Raw genomic sequence first — 27,697 nt, 5'->3', positions numbered from 1 at the left:
AAAAGAGACACTAGGTCAAAAAAGTCCATCCTTCTTTCACCCAGGAGCATAATTTTAATACCTCGTTCATCACTTAGTCCCAGCTGTCCTGAGCTGTTCCTCCCCCAGCCAAATACAGCTCCTGAGAGAGAAAGGGCAAAACTGTGGGCTCCGCCTGCAGCAACCTGAGCCAAAGGGATCCCATCAAGAGACTTGACACGTTGTGGACTGGCTTGAGAGGGACATTCTTTGCCCAAGCCCAGCTGACCATAGCTGTTCTGACCCCATGTGAAGAACTGGCCATCTGAAACAAGGAAAGAAAGAGAACAGCGAGTAAAAGCTGGTCAACAGAAAAGCAAGTTTGTCAGAATGAACAAGAACTGGGGCTGGAGTCTTTGCTCCCACTCAAGCCTCACGATGGAAAAAATCAAGCAAGACATTCTTTGCCAACATAAAAGGACAGTCTGAAGCCACCAGGAAAATAAACAGACATGTAACTAAGTACAAAATACACCATCAGACTGCTGTAACTTAAATAGTGTAATGAAGAACAGTCCACATGTTGCATACAGAAGAGTAATAGCCAAGGATAATTTTAACACAAAGAAATTAATTACACACATTTTTCTACATCAAGATGGAAAGCTTTCAAATGTTCCTGCCATCATTCACCAGTGAGACAGTGGGTGGCCTGTGAGTAACGTTTTCTCTCTTGACAGTATTGGCAAAGCTCTTCTTCAATATTCATGGTACCTGATCCATATTATAGCTTCCCTTTTGGCCTGAAAGCAGTTGGGACAGGGATGTCCTTGGTTTATTATGCAGAAATATGCAATCTTGGACACTGTGCAAATAACAGCACAAATCTTGGCAATAAAAAAAGAACGTTACGATACCTGCTGCCAATGCCAAGCAATGCCAATTTCCACAGGAAACCTGCAGTATCGTCTGTTGGTTCAATTTCTTTATCAACCTAAAGACAACAACACTATTTTAGAATGAATGTCTACAAATACAGTATCACCTTAGGTTGAAATTATGATTTCCATTCAGATATTTGTTCTACACATACACATAAACTATGGTTTTGAGACTGAGGAACAGAGTCTTGAAGGTGATACAGCTCCACACATAATAGATGCAAATCTGTGGAGACCTTTAGACACTTGACTACTAACTCAAACTATGTTTCCTTCTACAACACTGAATCCAGCCATCTGGAAAGGGTGAAAATAGTTGGTTCTTGGTGTCTCTATTCTTTTTCAGGCATCGACATTTTTCATGCTGTCAGGGGCCTAGCATTTCCTATGAGTTACAGCACAAAACCACTTCAGTGCTTTGTACAGAGAACAGCATGTCAAAGGTTCAAGCTACTTCACACAAATGTTATTTTTAAAATGGCACTATCCCACTGACATGTGAGCCTGTCTCTCTCTGTTATATTGGAGCCACCTGCAAGTTAAGGACTGTCTTCCTACGGAGCCCTTCAGCTCAAACATTAAATGTTTTGTGACTGAAACTCTTCCTGAGTTTCAACAAATGAATGACAGCCACGCTAGACAAGATGTCCCAAACGTCTGCTCTGCACTGCATCTGCAGCAGTAGACCAAATGAGACAGACTACATCTGTTACTAATGTAGCATGATGCAACACCATGAAGTACAAAGGAACCAGTTATATTTATTATGGTGATAAGCTGAGACCGATCATCTGTGAACTGCTTTGGATGGAGGAGTCCTGGTGTCTGCCACTGGCCTCTGCGACTGCCACCATCTACGTGTCCTTGCACTTCACCCTATTAGAGCTCTGACACAGGTAAGATACGTTAAGTAAGTAAAGGAAGAAAATTGAGCACTACCCTAAAGTTTCTGAGCAACATTCACTATTCAGAATTGCAGTAGGCTGGTTTTGTAGCTTTGCTGCTAATGTGCAGCACTGCAAAAGGACCAGTTCACCCAGGCATATATTTTTCCCATTCTTGAAATGTACCTCCTATCTCAGAGGACTTCCTAGGGACTGGAATAGAGACAGGTATTACACACAGCATTTCTATTTTTGGGTCCTCCCTCATGTACCTCCTTGCTCTGTATAAAACACAGTGGCATTTTTCATTGAGGAAGCCAAGCATGCTCCGATTTTCTTTTCCACGCCTCAAGCACCCACGGGCAGAAGGTCTGTCCTGCCCAAACCTCCTGAGGACTCATCTAAGTCCCAGAGGGGCTCAGGGAGCACCAGTACAGTACAGAAAAGGAGGAGACATCACCCTCGCATACCTACAGGATAAGTGCCTGATTACTGCCCCTCAGAGAAAGCAATGCTCCCACCGACTCCAGGCTGGAAGGCAAGCAACCCTTGATGAACCTCCAAGAAGCTGCCTTAAGGAAACCTGAACCCGTTAAAAATTTACCTCGGTACCGTCACTGCATCTTCTATAGTGGTGAGGCCCAACTGACCATCGCTGCCGGCACCCCAGGAGAAGAGCTGGCCTTGGTCACTGAGCGCCACGCTGTGAGACTCTCCGCAGGCCACATGCACGATGTGCTGCCCAGCCAGGGCTCCAATTTGCTCTGAGGGAAACAGAAAATCTCTCTGGTCACAGCATTCAGCTCCCAGTGACGTGCAGACATCAGGTCTAGGCGAATCTGTAGGCAAAGCCATTCAGACGGTGCACTGTTCCCCAACTTAGTTTTAAAATACTTCCCACAAGAGGAAAGCACCAGGTTTTACTGAAAACACGTGGTTGAGCTCTTCTGAAAGCCTGGTCTGTAAGGCATAGAAAAAAGGCAGGTACATACCCCCAGGTAAAATGATGGTCTACACATAGCCTCTCAGATACAGGGGAACTTATCAGGTTCTTTAGGAACAACCAGGCTTCCCAGATTTGATGTTTTCTCAGTTTTAAGGTGGGGATCAGCCAGGACCCAGTTGACAGACCCCTGTAAAGCATGTTTGACTTTTCACTGCTCTCATGTCCAATGAAGACGAATCATCCACAACGCTAATCAACCCATCCACCCCTTGCGTTATTGTTCGATGAGTGAAAGCATACACTTTACAACCCCTCTGCTAAGCCTGAAACAGGTTTGAACCTATCAACCTATTACTACCACTGTCAGACACTCATAAAGTCTCACGAAAAGGAAGCAAAGCAAGAAGGCCTTACAGAGGAATAAAAGAGAAAAAAGATCACTCAGTCCTCTGGAAGATCAACCAGAATTGACTCTTCATCATTACATCACGTTAGGCAACTGAAATAGGTTGGACAACTACTCTTACAACATCAACCACCAGATCTTATTCATTACACAGTTTTTACAAGTGGACATGAAAACGTCTTGTTTTGCAATAAAACGTTGGAAATGCCATACATCCAATAGAAAAATCTCCCCAAGGCTAACAAGTAAAGTTAGTTTTCTTTTTTTTTTCCCTGAATAAATAGAACTGTTTCAGGTGGATGAAGGAAGATTTCACACTGTAAGCTACAAGGCAGGGATTAGTTCTATTGCAAGTCCCACTTGCCTGCAACATAAGAGGGAAGGGTAGTTATGTGTCATTCTATGAAAATGATACCCCGCATCAATGGCATCCAGAAATCATTAATGTACTTAGCACCAAAAACTGCATACCGATCCATCTCAACGTCTTAAATGAATTTAAAAGGAAGGCACCCCTTGGAGGGCTTGTCTTCTAAGTCTGGGATTCAGAAAATAAGGAGAAGAATCTCTAATGGATGTTATGGAAGAGAAAGGTGACAATTATTTAAATATGTATTCTACCAAAGGAAAATGCTACCTGAATGTGTGCTTCCTTTCACTCAAAATAATTAATGGCAATGGAGGAGCAGTTCACAAGTAATAAGCACACAAACATCTAGGAGGGCTTGAGGACAGGGCCTGCCTGCCATCTGGCCTTCCTTTAGCCCTGCCATCCAGTAACACCCCTTGCCCGGCAGCTCTTTCCAGTAGGACTAATTTCACCCAGTCCCACTGCCAACCCTATGCAAAGACACAGAGGGGTTTTGAGGGCAGCAGCCCGATTTACACATGCAGTTTCCATGCTTGGGTCCATGAGCATCCAAGTGTAGCACTGCTTGCCAGCCTGTTTTATTTTCATTTGCATATATAGTTGAGGAAGCCTGTTTTTATCTGTGAGCTCTAAACAACCAGCAGCTGTATGGGTGGGTCAAGGTCAATTACAAACAACAGACAAGGCATCTCAATAGCACATGTGGCTACATCTATTCCTCTCAGTCAGCCAGCACAACAAGAAAAATAATACCCACTGCAATGTGCCTAATAGACCACCTAAGTTCAGCCAAGTGTGTTTCTGTACTGGGACCTGAAAGTCCAAAACTAAAGCTTCTGCTAGAGAGGATCCCACCATCAAGAGAGGGATGAAGCCATCCTCATCTCCACAGGAAAGCTCTTTGATTCACGAACCCATCACTTCGCTATAAGCTTGCTGGCTGGGGTGTACTGAATCATCCAGAGCACCTGAGCTCTTAAAACTGGTCACAAACCTTCCAACCTGCTCTTCTTCCAAAGCTACTTCCCACACACTGCCAAACACTCCAGGGGACAACACAAGTCTGACAAAAAGATCAATGTGGGCAATATGGGAGGCTGGGGCATCCAAAAGAGACTGTGTTTTGTTACCTGCAGGCACGACTGAGCTAAAGTCTTCCCTGAGAAAGCAGTATTTGTCACAATAAGTATACATGTCTTGTTTGCTGTGGAAGGACTACTGTGAGCTGTCCCTGAGCCCTCAGAGCACCTTGAGGAGGTGACGGAAGACTCCAATGACCAAGGATCAGCATCAGGAGCTGAAGGAGGCAGGACTCTGACCACAGCAGTACTGCGACTGGAGAAAGAGTGCCCTGAGGTATGGGAAGGCTGTGGCAAGGACTACATAGCAAGGGCTTCGCACATTGGGACAGAGAGCACATCCAGCAGGTTTAGAAATCCAGAGTGGTTGCTTCAGTCCCCATAGACTCCATCTTAAATTTAATTTGGCAACCCAAACCTGACCTTGCTTTATGTGCCATCCCAGGGGACTAATAAATACTGACTTGTACTGAAATGCTGCCCTGCATCACTGAAAGTGTCTTCAGTGACTGTACTGTTCACCCAAGCAGCAGAGTATAGCCCCACCTGGATAACCACAGACAGAAAAAAGTAGCCTGTTTTGAAGACCTTTCCCTTTAGAAATGTATGTGTATGGCCCATCCCACCATAGCACACTCCTAAGACTGTCAATCTCATCTTGCCTGCAAAGTCATGAAGAAATGTAAACACCAAACAGTAAGTTCTACAAGCTCACACACATCTCTTTCCAGAGATGGAAAAAAGCCAGCATTCCCCTGGGGGCACAGACTGTCCAGGCAGTCCAACAAGGGTCCCAGTTCACTGTCAGGCTTGGTAAGCCACCGAATGTACCACGTCCCCACTAACATGGGTAGTACTATCAAAAACACCTGACAATTAGTTCTTTATTTATCTCCCACCCCTTCCTCACATCAAAATGAGGTGTGTTAATGGTTGGTATACATTTGTTTTAAGTTCCAGAGCATCACAACATCATTATTCATTCCTTAGAAGAGACGCATCACCACACTGAAAGGGGTGCAAAGGGTGAAGTTTATTCTTCGTTTTGAGTCTTCAGTAACTGACGAATAAAACCAGTCAAATGGAGCTTAATAGCCACAGTTATATACAAAGCTAAGCCGAACAAAACTCCGAAAACAACAAGGAAGGGCTGAAAGTTATGCAATACAGCATTTCAACATGCCATAAAATTTTTTAAAACACAAATAAAATCCCCAAGTTCCAATAACTACACAGTTTTGGGTCAATCTTTTATTTCAGAAGCCATCAGCTGTCTCAAAACAGCACTGATGTTCAGAAGTTATTTATCAGTTCTTCATATCTGGTTGCATTCCAATTTTCATTTCTCTGTTCTGTCCACTTTAACTCATGGATCTCAACATAAACAGACATCAAGGTTTGACTTCTTTTGGTCTTCAACTTGTCAGATCTTCTCATAAAAGGGACATTGGATCAAAGAATGAAGTCCAGGTAAAACACCTTCAAGACAGCCTTCCTCTGAATGGTGACAGACCTAGTTCCCAGGACTGCTCTTGTGTTTTCTTGCATGTCTGCGGTTTGCAGGGACACTCCAGCAAAAGTTGAGGACAGGTGCTGGATGTTTCCGAAACTCAGCTTTCTGACAGCACATTTAGCTTGAAGGTTTGGAAATGGCAGTAAAGCTGGGCCAGGTGTGAAAACCCCACCTTCGGTCCATAGCTTCACTACTTATAGATCAGGGCTTACACTTTGTCCCCGCAGTACTGGAAAGCTGTACAAGACCTTCAGCGTCTGCAACTGCTGGAAGCACAAAGCATTCAGTTATACTGCACTGATTAGAATGCACAGGCAACAAACGATTAATTAGTTTTCCTATTCTAGTAAGTTTTGGAGAGCTGGTACACCCTTTCTATGCGTAGCTTCCAGCTGCTCACAAGACAGATTTTCGCTAGAGGACACAGCAGAATCCTTCAGCCATATGTGTACCAGGATGCACATGAACAGCACCAGATGGCTTCTACTGTCTGAAAACGACATAGGGAAACTATCAGCCCTCAGGTTACACCTTCAGTGGCAAAATCTGGATTTCTTTGCTGGTGAGAAGCTGTGGTTTGGAAGAGTTTCAAGTGATTTCACTCTGTTTGGACATCTAGCCAAAACTACTCATTGCCTCCCCAGCTTGACAATAAGCAACTCGGAGCATTTGCTCCTCTTGGTTGTTGCTGTATGCTAGGAAAGCACTCACAGGCTCTCCAAGATAGGTGTCTCACTAGCTTGCTTGGATAAGAAAGACACAGTGGTAGAAACACAGGGAAGGGAGAAACAATTGTTGGCAAGAAATTCCTCTGAGTTATACGCTAGCAGTTGGCAAGTCTGAGGACAGATAAGTCAATTCCTTCACATTGCCATGCTTGTTAATATAGTTCATACCCACACTGAGGATGCCTCAGCATTGTGCAATCAAGGCCTAAAAATCAGAAGTGTGAGATACGTTTTAATGCACAAAGCAGCTGGATATTTAATCAGACACCAATAGCAACCTAAACTTCATCCATATGGTCTTTCTGTTCTGAGTACTGAAAAGCCTCAATGCTTACAGGAAAGGAGCCGAGTTCTCTCCTTTTGGAGATGAATGACACCAACACATTAAGTCATCTAGCAGGGTGACGCTAACAGCATTAGCGTTTACGGAAGCCTGATCCAAGAACTCCATGAAAAACCTGCTACTGCCTTCAACAGGTGCTACAAGAAAATGAGAAAAAATACTATGGCCCAAGCTTACCAGTCACCAGCATTTCATTAAACCACTGCACAAAAAGCAAGTAAGCAACGCTGGATCAAACTCCCCGACAAGATTTTTATACAGTAAGTAGGAAGCTTTAGCTGACTGCTGATCCCCCAGTCTCCACTGGCACATCCCTGAGATGTTTCTGCATACAGACATCCTGGCTGTATTTCTAGACTGTGATGAGCATCACGATTTCAGTCCTAATGAAGCCAGCTGAGCATTAAAACATGTCTGAGTGTTTTAATGAAACTAGAAAAAGAGGAAAAATAAATTGCAGCAACTGAAGCACTTGCAATCCAAAGTGCCCTAAGAGAAGTACACCCAAGAATTCTCCCTCCCCTTATGAAAGTTTCTCTTCATTTTGTCAGCGTAACTTCAGCAACATCTCAGCTATTCAATGCTTTTACCAGTATTAGCTGCACAAGTACACTCACCTACTTTTCCAGGAAACAGCATCCCCAGTGGAAGTGTGATTCTGCCACTTGGAAACTGGTAACTGAGGAAGGGAAAAATCATGCTGTTTGTCTGGGCCTTTTTGCCTCTTCCTCTACTTTAAAGCTCCCAAGAATGAGCCTCTGATTTCCCTCTGCACACTTTCAACTCCAGCCATCTAGGCATCTCATGCCCCTAGCTGCCACAGACATCTGGAGTCTGAGACTGGGAGAAAGAAATCAGACTCTACAGAGCACTTAAGCAAAATACAGTTTCCAAAACCATCCAGGTGCTTTTGAAAACATCATCTAAATCAGTCAGCTAAAACTGCTGCTGTGGCTTCACTCACACTGCCTCTGCAGCCTGTGGCTTGTCAGCAGGAACACCAGAAGACAACTCACAGGGAGGAGGCAAGGGCTGAAGGATGGTTTCAGGAACACACCTTTATGACTGCAGACAGTCTCAGGCACAGGACATGCACAACACGTAGGCATCTGGAACCATCCCCACAATTTCACCATCACCTTCCTCCTCCTTGCCAAGCATCTCTGAGAAGGCATTACGTGCTGCTCATGTCTTGCATTCAGGCTACGTGAGACTACTGCATGCAAGGGTGTGGGAAACTCTGTGCTCTGCACGGCACAACATTACAAGAACAAACCCCATGGGGAGAATACATCCCCGCTGTACGACAGCTACCCTCGCTTTCCACCTGCTGCTGTCACCCATGTATGGCAGCCCACCTTATTCTGAAACTATGGGGCAAAAAGCTTTGAAGCATGGAGCAGGCAAGGGTTTACATCAGCATATAACCTCTCCCAACTTTCGACAACTGAAGTTTACTATATCCATCGAGGAGGTTGGGTTTTAAAAGCCCAACTCGCAAATCTTGAGGTCTTCCTTTCATGAACTTGAACTGCTGCCACGCTTGCAGAGCAGTACCAAGAGCAGCATGACTAGAAAGACTGACAACAGCAGCACTGAAGCTGATAAGGCTCTGATAATCCGGTTACAAAAGAGGAAATGTGAATATAGAGTAGACGCACTGAGCAAAAAATAGGGAAGACAAAGACAGTAAAGGACAGAGGACAGACCAAAGCAGGTGACATTCCCAGGAACACCGCTGGTCACAGTAGTGGGAACCCTGCCCATAGATCAAAGCAGAGAAACTCCAAGTAAGAGACAATGACTCCACAGTCCCCTTTCATCCACAGACAATAATGATGCTTATCAAGATGACTGCTTCCCTGCACACCACGTAGGTACGACACTGCTCATTAATTTATTTAGCATGGCTACTTACAGGCTTACATCTGAGAGAGGCTGGTTTAGTTATTAGCACTACCTTCAATTTGTAAAGCTGCCTGTGGTCATGCCAAGGCAGGTATGTAAGAGCAAGAAGTGAGAGGCCACCGTGACACCCAGGGTGTCACTTCACAGACACTTTGTCAACTACTCCCCCTCACAGCCCTGAAAGCAGACACCTACCCTGAGAAAGCAAACCCCTTCCTAAGACACAGCCACAGAAAGCCCTTTACTTCCCCACATTGCTGCCTTTTGTCTAGGGGATAGAGTCTCCCCAAGGAGCCATAGGCAGCCTGGCATGGGGCACAGCCAGCCAGAGAAGGCTCCAGTCTGACAAGCATCAGCCAGCAGAGGTAAAAATCCACCTTCAGACCCTGGAGGTAAACAAGTAAGGGCAGCTCTTTCAAAGACAGAAGGCACCAAGGCTTGTGAAAGAAACACTGGGGGGGAAAAAAAAAAGCATGCTCAGGAAACCCAGAGAGCACCTGTTTTCCTCTTCAGATAACTGCAGAGAGCTGTAAAGGTGGTCACTCGGCCAGGCTTGCTGGCCACTGGCAGCACAGAGGCTGCAGCTGGGCCATGACTGCTAAGAAACCCCCCAAGGTCCACCACACACCCCTCTGACAAATGCCACAGCTCCAGGGCAGCAACACCAGCATGGCTGCACCAGACCTCGGGGTCATATGCTGAGGATGGATGTCAGAGGTGGAAGGAGGAGGGTGAGTAGATACTGGATTTGATGTGCTAGTACTACACAGTGCAAAGCCATATTTCTGCCTGAGAAATCCCAAGCAAAGCCACAGCAATCTTGAGAGCTGTGACAAAGGTCAATGGCAGTAAGCAGGGACAGCAGAGCAGCAAAGGAAGAACAAGCCCTTCAATACAGTCCATCATAGCCACATGCAGGAGTTAACATAGTCCCGTGGCAACTATTCAGCCAACCTTGTAAACACAAAAGAAAAGGCAACCAACATTAAAACTGACAGCTCTGCTTAAAAACCAGCAATTTCACCTCCTAGCACTGCAAGGAAGAGAGATGTGTTCAATTCTTCCTTGCAATGCTCCCCCGAACACAGCACCACTCCCTTCCCAGCTGCCTTAATAATTAACATAGCCTCTTCCAGCATACATGCTGGCAAACCACAGGAGATTTAACACTCAAAGATCCAGGAACATCTACAGCCTGTCCTTGGGGCTCAGTCAGTTGCTCCAGGCAGCAGACCACCGTCCCAGTATGATAAGAGTTTACTGTTATCCATCTACTGTGCTCAATCCTGCAGATCACTGCTATATGAGCGTCCTTCTGTGGCAGGCGACCATGTCTAGGTCTGCTCAAAGTGGAGTCCCTGCAAGACAAAGAGCATGCTGTATACCACACACACTGCAAGTAAGCCACAAGGGCTTTGCTCCACTTTTCACCTCTGGACAGGTGCTATTTTGCCATCTTTTGACATTATGGGAGCAGTTTTGTGCAACAGGAAGCATTTAGCCTTCACATAGGCATTTTATATTTTCTTCTATAAAATCTATTTTATATTTTCTTCTTTCATGCCCCATCCCTGGAAGTGTTCAAGGACAGGTTGGATGAGGCTTTGGGCAATCTGGTGTAGTGGAGGGTTTCCCTGACCATGGCAGGGGGGTTGGAACTAGATGATCTTTAAGGTCCCTTCCAACCCTAACGATTCTATGATTCTAGAAGTTACATTTTCTAGGTAACTGCACTTAGAGTCTCATTTGTGACAGCCTCAGGCTTTGTCAAAGTAGCATGTCATTTTCAAAAGCACTTGGGTGTGCTGCTCACTCTGTTCCCATTTATTTCAATCCTGCAGTGATTTGCATGGGAGCAGGACAGAGCTACACATTCCTGTAAAGCCATGCCTGCCCGGTGCAGACTCAGTACAGACCCTTGCCCTTGCTTTCGATAAAATCCCCATCAGGTTCACAAATACTGCTTGAAAATACGTTATTGCAAAGAAGCATGGTGACTGGGAAAGGGAGGCAATTCATGCAGTCCTAATAAATAATTTTTTTTAAATGTTTAATAATTTTCTCTACCACAAGATTTGAAGGGCATTCTGAGAAAAGGAGATATGAGCACCTGTACATTCCTTTCTGGTGAGTTTATATAGGCAGGCAGCTGTTTAAAAGGCAGGTCAGGTATTGAGAGTGATCATTTCTTTACAGCTCTGCTGTAGAACAGCTGTTTTCTGCTAGCAGCCTTAACTGTCAAAAATATTTGATTTCTGAGAAAAGGAAGTTTCGCGCAGATCTTTGAGATAAATTCTTCTTTCCAATACAGCTTAAGGAGGAGTATCAGCCTGTTTAACGTTGATTTTAAGTTTGACTTGTCAGTCACCAGACAGTTATGTGTCCTCTGGAAGATTTGATGCCTGTGGACAGACCAAGCAACAAGCAGAGCCAGAATCAAACTCAGTCTTTCCATATAACAGTTTCAGACTGAAAAACAAGCCAACCCTTTTTCCAGCAGAAAAGGGTACATTCATCCTGTAGACCCTACACGCTCTTGTAAGCCTTCAAGATCAAATCACACAGAACACTTTACATTCACCTTTACCAAACTCAGCTTTTGTTACCTTGAAACACATGCCTGCATGTTTTCAGGCAAAGGAAGTCTAGGATATTAAGGCAAGGGAAGAAACCATCCTTCTGAGGAAAGGCACCTGGGCTGCTTTACTGGGAGTAAAAACAGAGTTTTTGGAGTTGGTGGGGAGAGATTTCTTATTTCACATGTCTATTCATAGACCCTCACCTATACAAAAGCTGCCCAATAACTGCAAATCATCATCACATAGTGTGTCACATAACATCTTGAAGACAATAAGGATGAACTTCCAGCATCAACAGCCACTGAACTCCTGAAATCTCTCCTAGAAGCTGGGACTCTCAGCCCTACTTACACATTCAGCTTAATGAAGTCATCACTTTGGTCCAGCACAGACAACTATTCCAAGTACAAAAAAAGTCAGGGCATTCAGAAACTTGCGTCTATCACTGCCAGCTTTTTTGCTGCCCTCTCCCTGTACCTCACCACACACACAGCTACCCACACATTTTATCCTGAGCCCATCTTTCAGCTTCAGCATGGGGACAGTCATTAGTGCCACACACCGTGCCAACACCAAGGTTTAACGTTCCTTCCAAGCCCCGCATGCAGACAGCCTTTATTTCTGTTTCACCTTCAGAAAGTCTCTGAATCATGTACAAATGATACAGGAATAACAAACATGACCAAGATAAATGCAAGTTTAGGTTGCTAAACCACCCTACAAATTCCCAATTAAAGGACAAAAAGCTGGTTATTCCTCCTGCGGCTCTGCCTTTTGAGACAAGAAGTTTTAAAATGGTCCCTCATGTCCTCAGTAAAATAGGCTGTACTGATTTTATAAAGCCAGTATCTTGCTTCCCTGGGCTCACTCTTGTTTTCATCCCCCAAAGCGGAATCAAGAGAGAAACCTCGTGGTTTTAATACATGTGTTTTTAGAGACAGTACTTCAGAGTTACATCTGAGAACACATTACAGCTATTTCAGGCTCAGACTATAAGTTTCTTTACTGACAAGAAACCAGATTTCTACTGGTTTAGGTTCTCCTAAAGAGTCTTCTCTCTCCTCAGCTCAGGGTCTCCTAATCCCACAGTCTCAGAGAGTATTGGTAGAAATCAGTTCTCATGATCCAGACCACACAAATTTTAAAACAGCCCACTATAAATATCTGGCACATTCAGAGCCCTCAGCCAACCAATTCAACACAACACATGCGTATTTAAGACATCTAAGGGAAAGCACTTCCTTTGATTTTATTTCTCATTCAATCATACATATATATAGTTTCTAAATTAAGTCATTTTTAAATCCAGCCTTCTAATTTTGAAACCTAAAATCATCCTGAAGCCCAAATCGCAACAATTCAGCTGAGATGGACGCACCATAACACAAGTCCACATTGCGGGATGTTGTTGCAGTCACTAGCAAAGGCATAACAACCTCAAATAGTTTGGTCAGATCCTGTGAGCAACCAAAAAAGAGAAGGGGATGAAAATGAACATACTAAACTGGCCACCCCCTGCAGAGTTAGGGAATCTGACTCTTGTTTATAAACAAGATTTACAATAGGCACTCTACTACATCTTTCACCACATGCAGCTGCGCTTTGGAGGTGTAGAGAAAACATGATGAGCATGAAGCAGGACTCTCCCAGAACCCAGCACCTGGGAACTGCTGCAATGGCTAAGCCTCAGCTCCATGCCCAAACAGAGGGACAAAACTGCCCCTGATCCTCTGTGAAAAGCCTGCTTAGCAGAACCTCCTGGAGTTACTGGCCTTTAAGCTCTTTCTTCTTGTTTCTCTCCTCATGCAAAGAGGAGGAAGGCGAAGGAACTAACCATTCTCCTGCCACTGTCATCCCACCCATGAGCAGCTCTCAACCTTACCTATTCAACACAGCAGCCATACCTCCTTGCCTGCAACCTGCTCGCTTCCACAGCTGCTCCCAACACACACAAGCCCTGCCACCTCTCCTCCTCAGCAACCAGGGCCTCCTGGCTGACTTCTCACCCACCAGGAAGAGGCTAAAAGGGGAAGATCCATACAGACTGTCCTTCCAAGCCGGTCGCACATCTGAATTCTCAGCTGTTACAGGGTTTATGATTAATGGGCATGCGCTGCAGCGAGCACCAAGGTCTCTGCTCACTGTAATAACCCTGTGCTGAAGTTCAGGACAAGTGGATTTATGTTTGAAAAGAAAGGCCACTGAGTTCAGAGAAACCCAGGGGATCTGGATCATGTAGTAGGTGGGTTTTTTCTTTGTTTGTTGTTGGCTTGTAGGTGGTGGAGTTTTTGAGGGAGGCCTTGCTTTTTGAAAGAGACTGAACATAATGATGGTATTTCTCTAGCCATGCAGCTATGAGCATGTAGATTCCACAATGCACACAGAAGCAATGCTACCCCGCACATTTGCATCCAGACAGGAAATCTGGTAAAAAAGCATGGTTTTGTCTGCTGTATGTTACCAGAGGAGAGGTTCAAGGTAAATTTGGCACCAGACATTTTCCTGTAACTCTCTCGGGACACTAACAACCAAAGCCCAGGTATTCTCACTAGCAGAAGTCAAATGAAGCCCAAATGACTTGCAGAGAACAAACCCCTAGACCAGGCTCAAGCATATGTTTGAAATTTTACAGACAGCTAACAACCAGCTAGTTATTTCACACTCCTCTGTAATTCATCCCAAAAGAGCCTTTACTTTAGGTACCTGGGTCTGTCTTTTCTTCCGCAGCACATGCATGACATTCAGATAGAATACACTTATCTAAGAGTCATTGCAGGGAGTCAAGACATGTCAGACCTAAGAAATTCAATCCAAATGAAATTACAAGGCTGAAGTAGTAAAAATTTAGATACAGTTACAGAGAATAAATTTTTTGTTTCCCAAAACTATATGGCAGTACAGAATTATCACTTCCCATTAGAGACATAATGTATGTCAACATCTGATGATGCTCAGAATATTAATACAAACTCCTACTGATTTTGCAGAACAGTGGGCTCAATGCTTCACAACTAAGATCGCCGAGTTGCTTCTCCTAAGGCATTGCCAGAGACTCTGGGGACTCCGAGTGCGTAACAACGCAAGTAAAAATTAGGACAGGTCAGATAGAAGCTTTATTAACTATGGTCATGGTGAGAGAACACTGCATCCCTGCCAAGTAATTGCAGAGACAAACTATAGACTGTTTCAGGGGAAAAAAGGAAAAATAAAGTGAGGAAAAACAATCCTTTCAAACTTAACAAAGCCAGGTGTCCATCCCTGAGAGAGACAGACTCCACAAGTAGCTTGCTAACCACCACAATTCAAAGAAGGAATGAAACCATAAATAACACTACAACATGGGGTGATGGTTCTTGGTGGAGCCCATAGGAGTGGCACACTCAGTACTACCCTAGCTCAGAAGTGGTGAGTTGGGAACTATCATAAGCCCTTAGCTTTTAGTCAAAAGAATCATTATTTTAGTTAGGATAAATTTGTTAGACATCTTAAATATTAATTTTACCACCACAGTGTAAAATCCAAGAAAAGGGCACTTCCAGAAAATAAACCTCTATCAACTCATACTCTTTCAGTAGCACACACTCCCTTAGTAATTTCTGTTCTCTGTAGCACAAGAACCACTTCGCCAGCTGCTATCCTGTCTCTGCATTACATACACGAGCTCAGCTAATGTGACAGTAAACACAGCTTTTTAATTAAAAAGTGTCTTTAATTTCAAACGTGCCTTCTAAAGAACTCCTCTAAGAGGAACTGCTGAAAATTCTGTGCCACTGTTTGACATTGTTGTGACTAGCGTGAATGGGAAGCAAAATTGAATCCTCCTACTACAGACATGTAAATGGGCAGCAGAACAAGAGAAAAAAAATAATTATTTGGAATATGTAGTAAGGGAAGAAAGGGAGGCAAAGTCTTCAAAAGCACTCACTGCAAATAAAATAACTTTTCTCCCACTGGAAGTCATTAGTAAAACCTGCAAGCTTTACAAGAACAGCATTAGATCCATGTTCAATGCATTGCAAAGTCCCAGAATTTTATTCACAAACAGACATCATCCTGGGAAATAACCATCTCTGATTAAATGACACGATCATATGTTCTGAAAATCCTAATTGAAGCTTTTCGCATGCTGGCAGTATAAGCCTCACAGACAAAAAGTGAGATTAAATGGAGTTTCCTCTTTTGAGCACAAACATGGGCAGCAGGAAGGAGATCACTGCACCCCTCGGAAGTCACCTAGCCTTCAAAAGGTTCAAGACCCTCTGTATATTTTCCTGTCTTGATGGTACTCTCAGTCACAACCAAGCCAATCCACAGGACATGGTAAGCATTTCTGAAGTCCAGGGGCTGCCTGGAGGGGACAATCAGTATTGTGTCACAGCCTCCCACAGCAGGAGATGCAGCTCGCTTCCAGAGCTGGGCAGAGGTCAGCCACTTCTAGCTGCCCTCACAGGCTAGGCAGAGCCAAGCCATAAGGCAGTAAAACCAAGAGGTCTCAGCCCACACTGCCCTGCTGAGGCCGGAGATGCAGACACAAGACGCCCAGTTCCAGGTATTTCTCCTGTTCTCTACCTCGGACACCTTCTGACAGTTTTCTCTCTGTCATCTTGATCTTCAACAGCTCAGGACCCTATGCTCCACACATACATCTTCACTTCCTATCAGACATAGCTTCATTCATAGGTCCACAACTAAACCAGAATAAGATAGATGATCTTTGACATGCCTTTCTACACTGAAGGTGTAAGATCATCTTTATCACATGCAGGGGAGGCAAGAGTGAAAGAGGAGGCCTTGATTATTCTTGTTCTTATTTGCAAAGGAGAATTAAGAAATTCAGTTCCAATTGCTGCAAGCCAAATCAGACCCACACAAAGCAGCGTGTGGGATGGGACTCTCCCTCAGTTTACTGTTATCGTAAAAACTGCTGTGACTGTTAGCCATGAGCTAAAAAGGGAAGATGTCCCTTGCTTTACAGCACATCCCTCCCACCTGCCCCAGTCAGCAGAAACCCCACTGCAGGCACAGCCAGTAGTGCTGTGTCAGTAGAGAAACACAGTTTCTCAAGGATGGCCACAGGCTCCTCAGAGAGCAATGCTGCAGAACCTTTTTCAGGATAAATGAAACCTGCAGGATAACTGGGAGTTGTTGTCGCTTGTTAGTGACAGTCCCTCATTTAAGGGGTAGAAGAAGGGCACTGGGGATCAAACCCAAAGAACTTTTTATTTCTTTTCCAAATCTCAGACTGCCTCCCCTTCTACAGCCCTAGCTGAAGGCAGGGTTACCTAGCTGCTAGAGGTCTGCACTTCAGTGTTCAAGATTCGTAAGATCCATTTCCAGCTCTGATATTCTACTTGCCATAAAGCCTCCATTTTCATTACCGTCTTATGCTTGCTTTATTTTATGGCCAGTCCAAAGATGTTTCTCAGAGTACACATCTTCTGCAGCACTCAGAACAGTACTGAATTTCTGGCGCCTCTGCACTAGAGCCATGCAGCTAGTTAGGTGATTTGCCGGGTGAAGTATCCTCATCAGGTTGGGTGAAATATTCACTAGAATTGGTTTCCTTTTACTAAGCATCTCATTTATTCCAGGGCCAAAGTTTAGAAGACCTCAGGAGATGAACAGTGGTTGTGCACAGAGAGGACTTAAGCACTCCTGATAATCCCAACCTCTTTCAGTAATTGTCTGGAAACCACTCCTAGGAAAAGCAAGACAGGCCAGATTCAGGATGCTCTAATGCAGCACCACAGACAAACATCTACAACCCCATTCTGAAAGACACACACTGACAGAAAAAAGGAGCAGTGGAATCCATCAGGTCAGATTTGCACATACTGCATGGGGAACCATAACAATTTTGTACACATCCCATATCTCTATCACGCTATAACAGGGTGTGCTACAGAAGCTCCAAGCCCTACAGAGGGGAGCCTGCAGTTTGAGGAAGGATATCTTATTTCTCTAATTAACCACGGAGGGATTTTTATTATACTACAGAAACAGAAATACCTGTATCTTTACCATATGCCAAAACCAAGAAGTTAATGGAAGGTGAATTGGAAGCCCAACATTCAAAAGCAAGTCCATAAGAAAGGCTTCAAGGTTTCTCAAAATAATAGCACACAATTCAATCACAATTCACAATTTCCTCATGTTGGGAAGGAGAGGCATCAGCTGCATGTGCTTCTGCACACTGTGCTGGTTTTGGCTGGGATAGAGTTAATTTTCTTCATAGTAGCTAGCATGGGGTTATGTTTTGGATTTGTGCTGAAAACAGTGTTGGTAATACAGAGGTGCTTTAGTTACTGCTGAGTAGCGCTTACACAGAGTCAAGGTCTTTTCTGCTTCTCACACCACCCCACCAGCGAGTAGGCTGGGGGTGCACTAGAAGCTGGGAGGGGACACAGCTGACTCCAACTGACTAAAGGGATATTACACACCATATGACATCACACAGCATATAAAGCTGGGGTAAGAACAAGGAAGGGAGGGACATTCGGAGCAACGGTGTGTGTCTTTCTCACATGTAACAGTTAATGGAGGAACCCAAACACCTGCCTGCTGATGGGAAGCAGAGAACGAATTCCTCGTTTTGCTTTCCTTCCTGTGCAGCGTTTATTTATCTCAACCCAGGAGTTTTCTCACTCTTCTGATTCTCTCCCCCATCTCATTGTGAGGGGAGTGAGTAAGCAGCTGTGTGGGGCTTAGTTGCCAAATGGGGTTAAACCATGACACACATGTAGGTTCTGCCCCTTGAAACACAATGAAGAAAATGCAACTTAAGTCTGGGAAACACAAGGCTACAATGACATCCTTCTAGATTAGAAAGCATGAAGGGGTGAAGGCACAAGGCAACAAGAGATTTTCCAGATGGGAAAACAAAATTTATAACCCTTCTTGGCCAAAACCAAGTTTGTTCTCCACAACTGTACTCACAGATCTCTTCTCTTTGATGCAAATGACAAAATTCCCAACAACTGAACAAGAGCAGGCATAAGGATACAGTGCAATTGGAAAGACAAAGCGGAAGACACTTGTGAATCATGGCCCTCTCTTCCCTTTTATAAAAAGGCAAAGTAATGCCAAATAACAAAATCTGCCCTGAGACCATCTGCACTCGCCTGTTTTGATGCATTTCCCAAACAAATTGAGCAGACCTGTCTCCCCAACCATGCTGCTCAACTTTAGCTTTCCAGAGCCAGCAAATACTATTTGGCATCATTACTGTGTTATTACACATGATGTTCAGCTCTGTTAGCTCTTCCAGCTCCAGAACAATCAACACAAAGCAGTTTCCATAATCTTCTCAGTTCACCAGCCTCAAGACAGTCTGAAGCACATAAAAAGCAGACCTACCTGGCTTGCTTCCTTCATAGTCATGCCCCAGCTGGCCTTTGGTGTTCAAGCCACAGGTATATACTTCTCCATCTTCCAACAGGAACACAGAGTGGTTTCCTCCACATGCCACCTCCTTGACATTTCTGTCATGAATGAATCCATACACCTGTGGTTCAGGAATGATGACCTGGAGGTTGCTACCTATCCCAGGCTGTCCAAAAGACGAGTATCCCCAGCATAGCATTTTCTCTCTTTTCAGCAAGTCATGTATCCTTCCTGGACAAGAGAAGCAGGGGAAGGCTTGTGAACGAAGCAAGTACTCAACAAGTGATCCTAGAGAGATAAACTGCTCCCAGCAGGAGGTGGAAACAGCCATAAAAAGGCATTTCCTGCATGTCTCTCAGTGGACTGCCCATATAAAGGGATTTCCACTACACAGACAAACAAAAAGGCATCAAGACAGCTCAGGTACTGAGTCACCAGCTTTGTGCCCTGGCCATCTCCATCTGTAAGGCAGTAGAAGCATTCTGAAACCCAGCAGACCTGAGCTTTTATTTCAGCAAAACCACTCTGCTTCAAAAACAAATAAAAAAAAAAAACAACTCCCCAAACCAACTGTAATACTTTTTAGACTAATAAGTCCAAACTTGAACTTTTAGAGCTATAGTGTCATATTAGGGACCATCGCTTAAAGAAATCTTTAAAAATTATCAGCTAGTTCAAACTAGCCCTGAACATATTGACAAAGATATTTGTGGTGTGCTAGCCAACACAGAACTGTATTATTTCTGATAAATCCAGATTAAGTAGTATTTTGTTCAACCAAACACATTCTTGCAACCCAAATATGTCCATCTACACACATAAACATCCCTAAACTGCAGCAAGCATTTCCCAAGCACCAGCAGTTCACGTGGAGCAGCACGCTGACAGCTTGGCCCTGACAGCAATGGACAGATAACGTTGATGTAACTTGCCAACAGTTGGGTGTTATCTTTGGTGCTGTGCTCAATGAAAGTCAGAGATTTCAGGGAGTGGAGTAACATGGGAAGGGAAAAAACACAGCAATATAAAAGGCCTAAGGAATTACTCAGCCTGAACTTGATAATGACAACAGGATGCTAATACATAAAAGCTGGGAGGAGGGAAATAGGTCTCGTTCCCGAAACATGTGAAAGATTTTAGTAACACTCTCTTGTCACTCCTAATCTCAGTAGGTTTGGGCCATTTGTTACACATGCTACTCTAATAAGACATTAAGCGCTCCTCTGCTCGAGTCAGAAACCGATTAAAGTTTTATTTTTGTAAAGGGAAGAAAAAAAGATGATAAGAAAATGAAAGATCCAAGACATTGAGCCTCATGACTCACCATGCCAAGTTTAAACGAAGGCAATTTACAGCAGCAGCATTTACTATCTTAGAACAGGATCAAAAAGCAAAAAAGTAACCCTTGAAGAACCAAAGATTCCTCAAGCAAACAGGATTCCTTCTCCCACGCCGAGCAGACAAGGAAACGCATGCATTCAGTTTATTTTCAAAGCCTGGTGCTAATTCAAGCTCTAGGTATTAGCAATAAAGCCTTTCCTAATCTAAGCCCTAAGCACCGGGTGCTCATCTCTTACCCGGCTATCCTTGCCTGTCAGCTGCAGTCACGCTGTCAGGTGTAGTCCCTTCCAGGGACACAGGACTGAGCTGGATGGGGTAGAGGGAGGATCAGATTTTCCAGTTGTGCTTCACTGGTGGTGCAATTTCCTACCACAAACCGTTTACTAGGGTCTCTGATTAGGTGCTTTAAAGCACACCATAAATCCCATTTATCTCTAACAGCCCTTGCTCCTTTATAGCATAATTCAACTCAGTCACATCCACACGTGTGCTTATCACAGGCCAGCTCCAAAGCACCCAGAGCAAAAAGCAGGAGGTTACAAGGCTCTGTCTGGTTAAATCAGTTGTCTACATTCTGTACTTAGTTGCCCTCAGCAGAAAAGCCTGATTGAAGATACTCTCTTTGCTGGCTACACTATTTCATACGCTAAGAATAGGAATGCCGTGGGACACAGTAAAATTGAAGTGCGTGCGTGTGCTTTAAATGGCACAACTGCTATATATAGTGAACTTCATGTTCTGTCTAAAAAAAAAACACAACAGCATAAGCAACACCCTGAATGTGGCAACACTAAGGCAAGGAATCATTTCAAAACTGACATCTGAAACAGCAGAAATCTGGGACTGCCATTTCTCTCAGCCTGGGGAATTACCTTGCTATGAAGATATAAGCAGTACAACAGCCGCAAACCTGAAGTCCCAAAGATCACATTCCCTGCTAGTACAAGTGGGTGTTGCCTCTAAGCGGAAAAGATTTCACTTGTTACTGCATGACTTGAACTACAATGACATTGTCATGAGCTAAATATTAATTTGGGATATCTTTCTAAAAGGGCTCCTGAACAGTCTGCTCCCCATAGACCACAGTCATCTTTCCTAGTGCTAATTTCATTTAAAATGCTAAAAATACATTAATTACTTTCCTTGTGTTCATATTCTGCACAAGAGGTTGCTGTAATGTACAGGGGGATGTGATGTGATTGGTAAGAGATGGTTTTTCCCCCAGGTAAAACACCATTTAAAACAGGAAGAGTTTAAACTCCCAGTAAATCATATGCACGCTAGGGTGATATTCCAGAGGAGTACAACCCTCATTCATGCTAGTGGCCAGATTTTCTGAAGTACCCTGAAGTTTAACAATCCCTACGGCAGAAAGTGAGGCATGGCAGACCCTTTAGAAAAACTGGTCTCAACTAAATTTTTGGTTAGTTTTTTTAAATCATCTCCCTTGAATCCCACCCTCATCCTCCAAACATTTTGCTATGCAGCTCTGTTGTAAGGAGCAGCACTTCCCACTCAAGAGTGAAAAGCAACGTAGCCACTTTCCATTTGAGTGTACAGGTACAGCTATATATTTCCCAATGGCCTGGTGAGCCACATTTTAAATTTACTTATTTTGAAGACATAGCACACTTTAAAAGCCACAACTGTTTTAATATTTGTTTTTTTCTTCCCCCAGAAAAGCTGCTGCAAGTCTTAATATATCATGTGTTCAAGTAGAAGCTGTGTCTTGAGACACAACAAGGCTTCAGATGACAATTTCACACTCTGATTCCAATCTGGTTAAGGCAGTTACTCTTCTTTAACATTAGTGGAGGAAGTAAAAAATGCATGTTACGCTGCAAACCACCTCTACAAGCTGCATATCCTCCCTATACTAAAACAATTATATTAAAAGTTTCTAGTATGGGTAGGCACTAACACAGACATGTGTCTGCACATATATACAAGCATTATATATAAAATATAGATAAGGTTTATATTCACTTATCTGAAATTCTAAAAGCGACTAATTATTCCCAGCGCTTAGCTTGATACACCTTAAAAAAAGTTGAATCTTTATCCTTAGAGGACAAACTCTTAGGAAAGGTGTGGGGGTTTTTTTAATGCATCAGTTAGGGCATTAAAGCTCCCAGACCCTTTTAAAAACTGGATTACCAAAAAAAACATTAAGAGCTGCAGTGCTCAACCACATCACCTATTCCTGTTCTTCACAGATCATAACACAGGCAGCTTGGTATTCATGTTTTAGAGATAAGAATAGATGCAATGCAGCAAAGCTGGTCATTTGCAGAGACTCCCCATATATAACAAAAGAAAAAAGGGAGAGGGAGGAAGGTATAACTAAACATCCTCAAACACTGACATTCCAGGAATAATTCACCAACAAAACAGTGAAGGATGTATACAGTACAGCTAGAGACAGGAAAACCTCACACTGTGGAGAATATTTTGAAGAAATATATTGTGGGTAGAAGATCCAGCCTCTGCTATAATAAAGCTCAGCTGACATACTAAGTATATGTTCTTTGGTGAGAAAACAACCCTGGTGGCTTGTTAAAATAATAATGCTGCATGTGAGACCATGACAAGATGTGTTTTGTTTGGATTTTTTAAAATTTTCTTTCTTTTTAATAGCCATCATGACATACAGAGTCTCTTCACATGATCAAACAAACATACCTTAAAGCCACAGCTGTGACCACAACTGCACCATTTCTTGGAAAGTTAGTTAAGTAAATATTGTGCTTGCAACAAGCAACACTCAAGGCTGAATGCTCTCCAAAGAAAGAGATCTGCCAACTGGCAGGGCATGAATAAAGAAGCTTTTTCCTTCCCTGTTTGTGAGATTTCAGCTAGCAAACGTGCTCCTTTTATCATCACTGTCCAATGACTTACTGCTTCTTTCTGCCTCTAAACCTCCAAGCCCGCTTTCTTCTTCCTTTTGCCTTCGTTTTACTCCAACTCAACGCCCAATGTAGACAAGGCTATAGAGCAAGAGAACGCAAGGTGCAAGAGCAAACGAGTAACAGAGCGTTTCCATTGTATAACCACATGCCCTCAGCTAGATGTGTCCCCACAGAAAACGTTTAAAAATAGATAAATACAACCAAACACGACTCACATCATCTCCATTTTGCAATGCCAGTAAGAACACCTCCCTGCCTTCACCCCAGACACAGGCTTCTTGGCTTCCGTGCTTGCTGCTGCTTCCCACCCCCTGGCCGGCGTCTCCCGCGAGCTCTGCGGGGCCCGGCGGGCACACCAACTCCCCGGCGCTCGGGACCGACCGCAGCAGCCTCAGGCACCCGCCGCCGACCCCAGCGCCGGCACCTCAGGGCAGCAACCCCCCACCCACCCCGCGGGCAGCCGCGCCAGGCCGTTCAGCAGCAGCGCTAACCGGCTCCTGCCGCAGTCCCGCCGCCGTCCCCGGCTGCCCGCACCGGCCCGGAGAGCGGCGAGCGCGTCCTGCGGCAGGGAGGGCGGCGAGCAAGGGGGCGGCGGGGCTCCGGCGTGCCGCCGCGCTGCTCCGCGCACCGCCGCGCTGCCGCTGCTGCCTTTCGCCCCACCTCTCCCCACACCGTGCCGGCGCCAGGCCCGGCAGCGGCCCTACCGGCAGCCCCGCCGGGGAGCCGGACTTCCCCTCCCTCAGCACTCGCCAGGCCCGGCCCCAGCGCAAAGGGCTCGGGCCCACGGCAGCGGGGCCCTGACCGCGCCACGCAGGGCGCCCGAAGCAAGCAGCCACCGACCCCGCGCCACCGTTCCCCGGCCACGCGTCCCCGCCGCTCACCCGCCGCCGGCCTCACCGCTGCCGCCACAGCAACGAGGAAGTCCAGCCCTCTGACACCGCCGCCGCCGGCGGGAGTGACGGCACGGATGGCCAATGGGAAGCAAGGGGCCGGCCCCGGGGGACAAATCGTCGGCGGGCGCTGCGTTTCGCCCCGCCCCGCCCCGCCCCGCGAGGGGTGGGGTGAGGCGGGGCGGGGCGGGGCTGGGCGCGCTGTCAGTCGGTGGGTCTCCGCTGGCGGTCGATGGTGGCCGGTCGCGTTGTGCTCCGCCGTCGCCCTCGGTCGTCTCGGCGCTTTCCCTGGGCCCGTGGGTCGGTGCGGGAAGGCCCGCGCGCGCGGCGTGCACCGGCCGAACAGCCCACGGCACCGGCGGGCCGGGCCCGAGGCAGCGTGACCGGCTGCTTCAGGCCGGCGCCGCCTGCGCGGGCGGCTGCGGTGGCTCACTCAGGCCGGGCCGGCCGCGGCTCTCGGTGCTGAGGGGCTCCCCCGCCAGCCTGGCGGAAGCAGCGGTGAGGAGGGAGCCGGCCGGCCCGCCGGGGCTCCCCGGCCTGCTGGCGTCTGGCGGTGCCTGTAGCCTGGTTCTTGGGGCGGGGGGACGAGACTTCCTCGGGGACGTTGTGTTTCCATTTCTGCCTCGTCCCCCGGGAAGGTCTGTTCAGGGAATCGCCTTTCCCTGAAGCCAGGGCACTGCTTGGGGTCAGAGCTCCTTGCGGTCAGCCGGCATGCCCACGTTCCCGCCGACAGGGAACCGCCACGGGAGCGGAGGCTGCTGCCAGAGACCGAGCGCTGTGGATAAGCAGCTCACGCCGCAAAACACGGCCAAGGGTTGTGACTGCAGGGGTTTAGCAAGTCTTCCAGGCTAAGCAGAGCAGTAGCTGCTCTAAAGACAAGAGAAATCAATGGGCAAAGTTAAGCATACGCAAATATTCTAGAATTCAAGCTATTCTAAGCGAAGGTCTCAAGGGAAAGCCCGCTTTCCACTGTTTAAAATGACGTGACACTGTTTAAAATGGTTTTGTTAAGCACGAAATACACAATAGTCAGTTCCTTTCCCTTCTCGTTTTTTCATCTTGCATTGTACATGGCCTCGAGGCACCTGAGAGGCTTCTTCATTTAAGAACTCATACATTTCATACAAAGTTCCTACCTTAGGAAAATATTCGTGGTCAAAGTATAAATCTGTTGGGAGAAAGGGGAAAAAAAAAAAAAAAAGGCCAATGAGCAAGCACTTACATAACTCCCGAGTACTCGTTTTCTGATTTTAATGCCGACTGTTAGAAAAAGACTGCACGCACAAGAGAAATGCACAAGCTGGATCCCACTCAGATCATCAAAATTACAGTCAATATTTAAGCAAACCACATAGAGATGTTTGCAAGGGCTCAGGATGGGGAGAAGAGATCTGTAAAGCAAGTCCCGTATTCTCCCTTCTGCCCCATCTCTGGCAGTTTGCAGCGTTTGCATACTTAGCGTGCAATGTGTCCTAGAATATGTATCAGATAAAAAAAAAAACACCTGTATGTGCATGGATCATGCATGTTTAGCATAAAAATAGCTACTCGCTAGTGTAAAATTACACCTGTGACATAATAGCTTTTACTTAACCAGTGCTACAAGCAGCTTCTAGAATAACTAAAAGCATAGAGGAAAAAAGCATTTCCCGTGTTTGTTTTTGTTTTATTTATTTCATCATCTGAAGACCTTTGCAAAACAGCCAGTGTTTCCCTTTACACTTGATTTCCTCTGTTTCTGATTGAGTAATTAAGGAGGGGAGCATACACACAAAAAAGCCAGAAAAAAAAAAAAGTAGATGAGGGAGCAAAGTCCAAAGGAGTCAGGATTCTCTTGCTTAAACCAATTTCTAACTAGCCATTTCAGATTTGTAGAGAACTTTGAAGGATGGTCGTTCATAAATGGATAGAATTAAATAAAGACACCAAAATAAACCGATTCCGTTGTGTCCCTGCACTCCGCTGTGCACAGCTCCCCCCGGAGGCCGCTATCTCTGCTGGTTTCTTCATAAGACCCCGGGTTTCATTGCACCATGGGTCTTCCTCACCTTGGGGCGCTCAGGCTAGATCAGGCTGGAGTCCATGTCTGCCTGTTGGCTACTGGCTGCCCTAGGAGGGCCCAAGGTGAGGCTGCACCTTCGTCAGAAGAATATGTAGCTCACCATTTCCTTGATGGGTTAGGTCATCCAGAGATCAGGTCTGAAGATATCCAGAGATGCCAAAGTCTGCAGCTCACCCTGATTTCCAAAGCACCTCTCTCCTCCTCCACGCAGCTGAACAACAGTCCAGTGTCAAGAAACCACATGGGCAAGCGTGTGGTGAGGTCTCCTGAATGTTGTGGTGACACAAGTCATTATTCATCAGAGTTCTCTCTACCAAGGAAGACAGAGTGGCAGCTTTCACCTGCCCTCCCAGTAGGTGTTTTCCCTGCCTTGAGTCCTTCACTCAGTGCCATTGGTAGCCTTCTGCTCCAGTGGGCCATGGCACAGACCTCTTGCCAGGGCTGTGCAGAGGTAGTGGTGCTTTATGCCTAGTCAGTCCTGCCTGTTGTCAGAGCTTTTCACCAATATGGAAACCTGAGGAGGGGAGGAAAGCCACCTGCATGGGCCACGAGCTTACGATCCAGGCATCTGGGCCAGAAAGCTGTTGTGGGTAGGGAAAGTCCCTCTGTATGGCCATTGATGCCTCTGTGTTGCTCTGGAAACAACAAACTCTTCTGTATTTGTTTCTTTTTTGGCCTTTCCTGTGTTAGGGAAGAGCTTTTCAGAGGGGCTGGGGATTACCTAGCCAAGGCGAGGTCCCACTACCTCCCATGGAAGTGGTATTTCTGCTTGCTGTCCTTTGCAGCAAATCCAGCACGAAGCTCACCCCTAACACACTTCACCAGGCTACCTCCTTCGTTTCTCGTGGCTTACAAGCTGCCAGGGTGTCCTGGTCGCCCCAGATCCATCCTAGTTACATCAGCTGCTCTGCCAGGCTCTTGCACTTCTCTACAGGTGACATTCAAATCAGAGGAGTGGTCTAAAAAAATTCCCGCTGCAGGTTCAGTACACTTTTGCTGCCTGTGGAAAGCCTTTTAAACTCGTAGCTGAGCGCAAGGCTCACTCACGTTGCATTCCTCTGCGTGTTTTATAATGAGCACTGCTTGAGAAGACACAGACACAGCTTGATGCTCAAATTCATTTCAGAAAATGACAGAGGAGAGCTCTACTCTGCTCCCTCTGAAGGTGTTTTTTGTTTTTGTTTTTGTTTTATAAAAACAGGGCTTATTTGAGGACGAATTAAAAATAGCCTTGAAAGTTACTCTGGTCTTTAATCTCCCATGTGATGTTGCATCATACATGATGAAAAGGAAATTCCTTCAAGCTCTAAATAAACCTATTATAATTTAATCTCTAATGGGTCATTCTGAAGCCCAAACAGAATACACCTTTTGTGCACTCGCACAGCAACAAAGATCACTCTGGATTTCCACCTCCTAATGGAGGCTTAGAAAAAACATAAAAAAGGAAACAAGGA

General features: G+C 45.5%; 1 protein-coding gene across 3 annotated transcripts in view; it reads right to left on the bottom strand.

The window, feature by feature from the left end:
- The window catches only part of HERC3 (HECT and RLD domain containing E3 ubiquitin protein ligase 3), a 55,625-nt gene extending 31,425 nt beyond the window's left edge, over positions 1-24,200 (bottom strand). For 2 of the 3 annotated variants that reach the window (XM_086612299.1, XM_086612300.1), the window contains exons 1-4: positions 19,012-19,264; positions 2,388-2,547; positions 876-952; positions 62-283 (exon numbers count right to left, since the gene is read on the bottom strand). In XM_086612299.1, coding sequence (XP_086468425.1) covers positions 62-283; positions 876-952; positions 2,388-2,547; positions 19,012-19,237 — 685 coding nt within the window. In that variant the 5' untranslated portion in view covers positions 19,238-19,264. Of the gene's footprint in view, positions 1-61; positions 284-875; positions 953-2,387; positions 2,548-16,644; positions 16,759-19,011; positions 19,270-24,169 lie in introns of those variants that run through there. The other variant, XM_086612301.1, reaches the window with a different exon arrangement.
- Positions 24,201-27,697: the final 3,497 nt, after the last annotated feature.

The sequence above is a fragment of the Tauraco erythrolophus genome, chromosome 5, assembly GCF_009769465.1.
Source record: "Tauraco erythrolophus isolate bTauEry1 chromosome 5, bTauEry1.pri, whole genome shotgun sequence".
NCBI lineage: Eukaryota > Metazoa > Chordata > Aves > Musophagiformes > Musophagidae > Tauraco > Tauraco erythrolophus.
The sequence above is the reverse complement of the archived record's forward strand: the minus strand, read 5'-3'. Positions and strand labels throughout refer to the sequence as shown.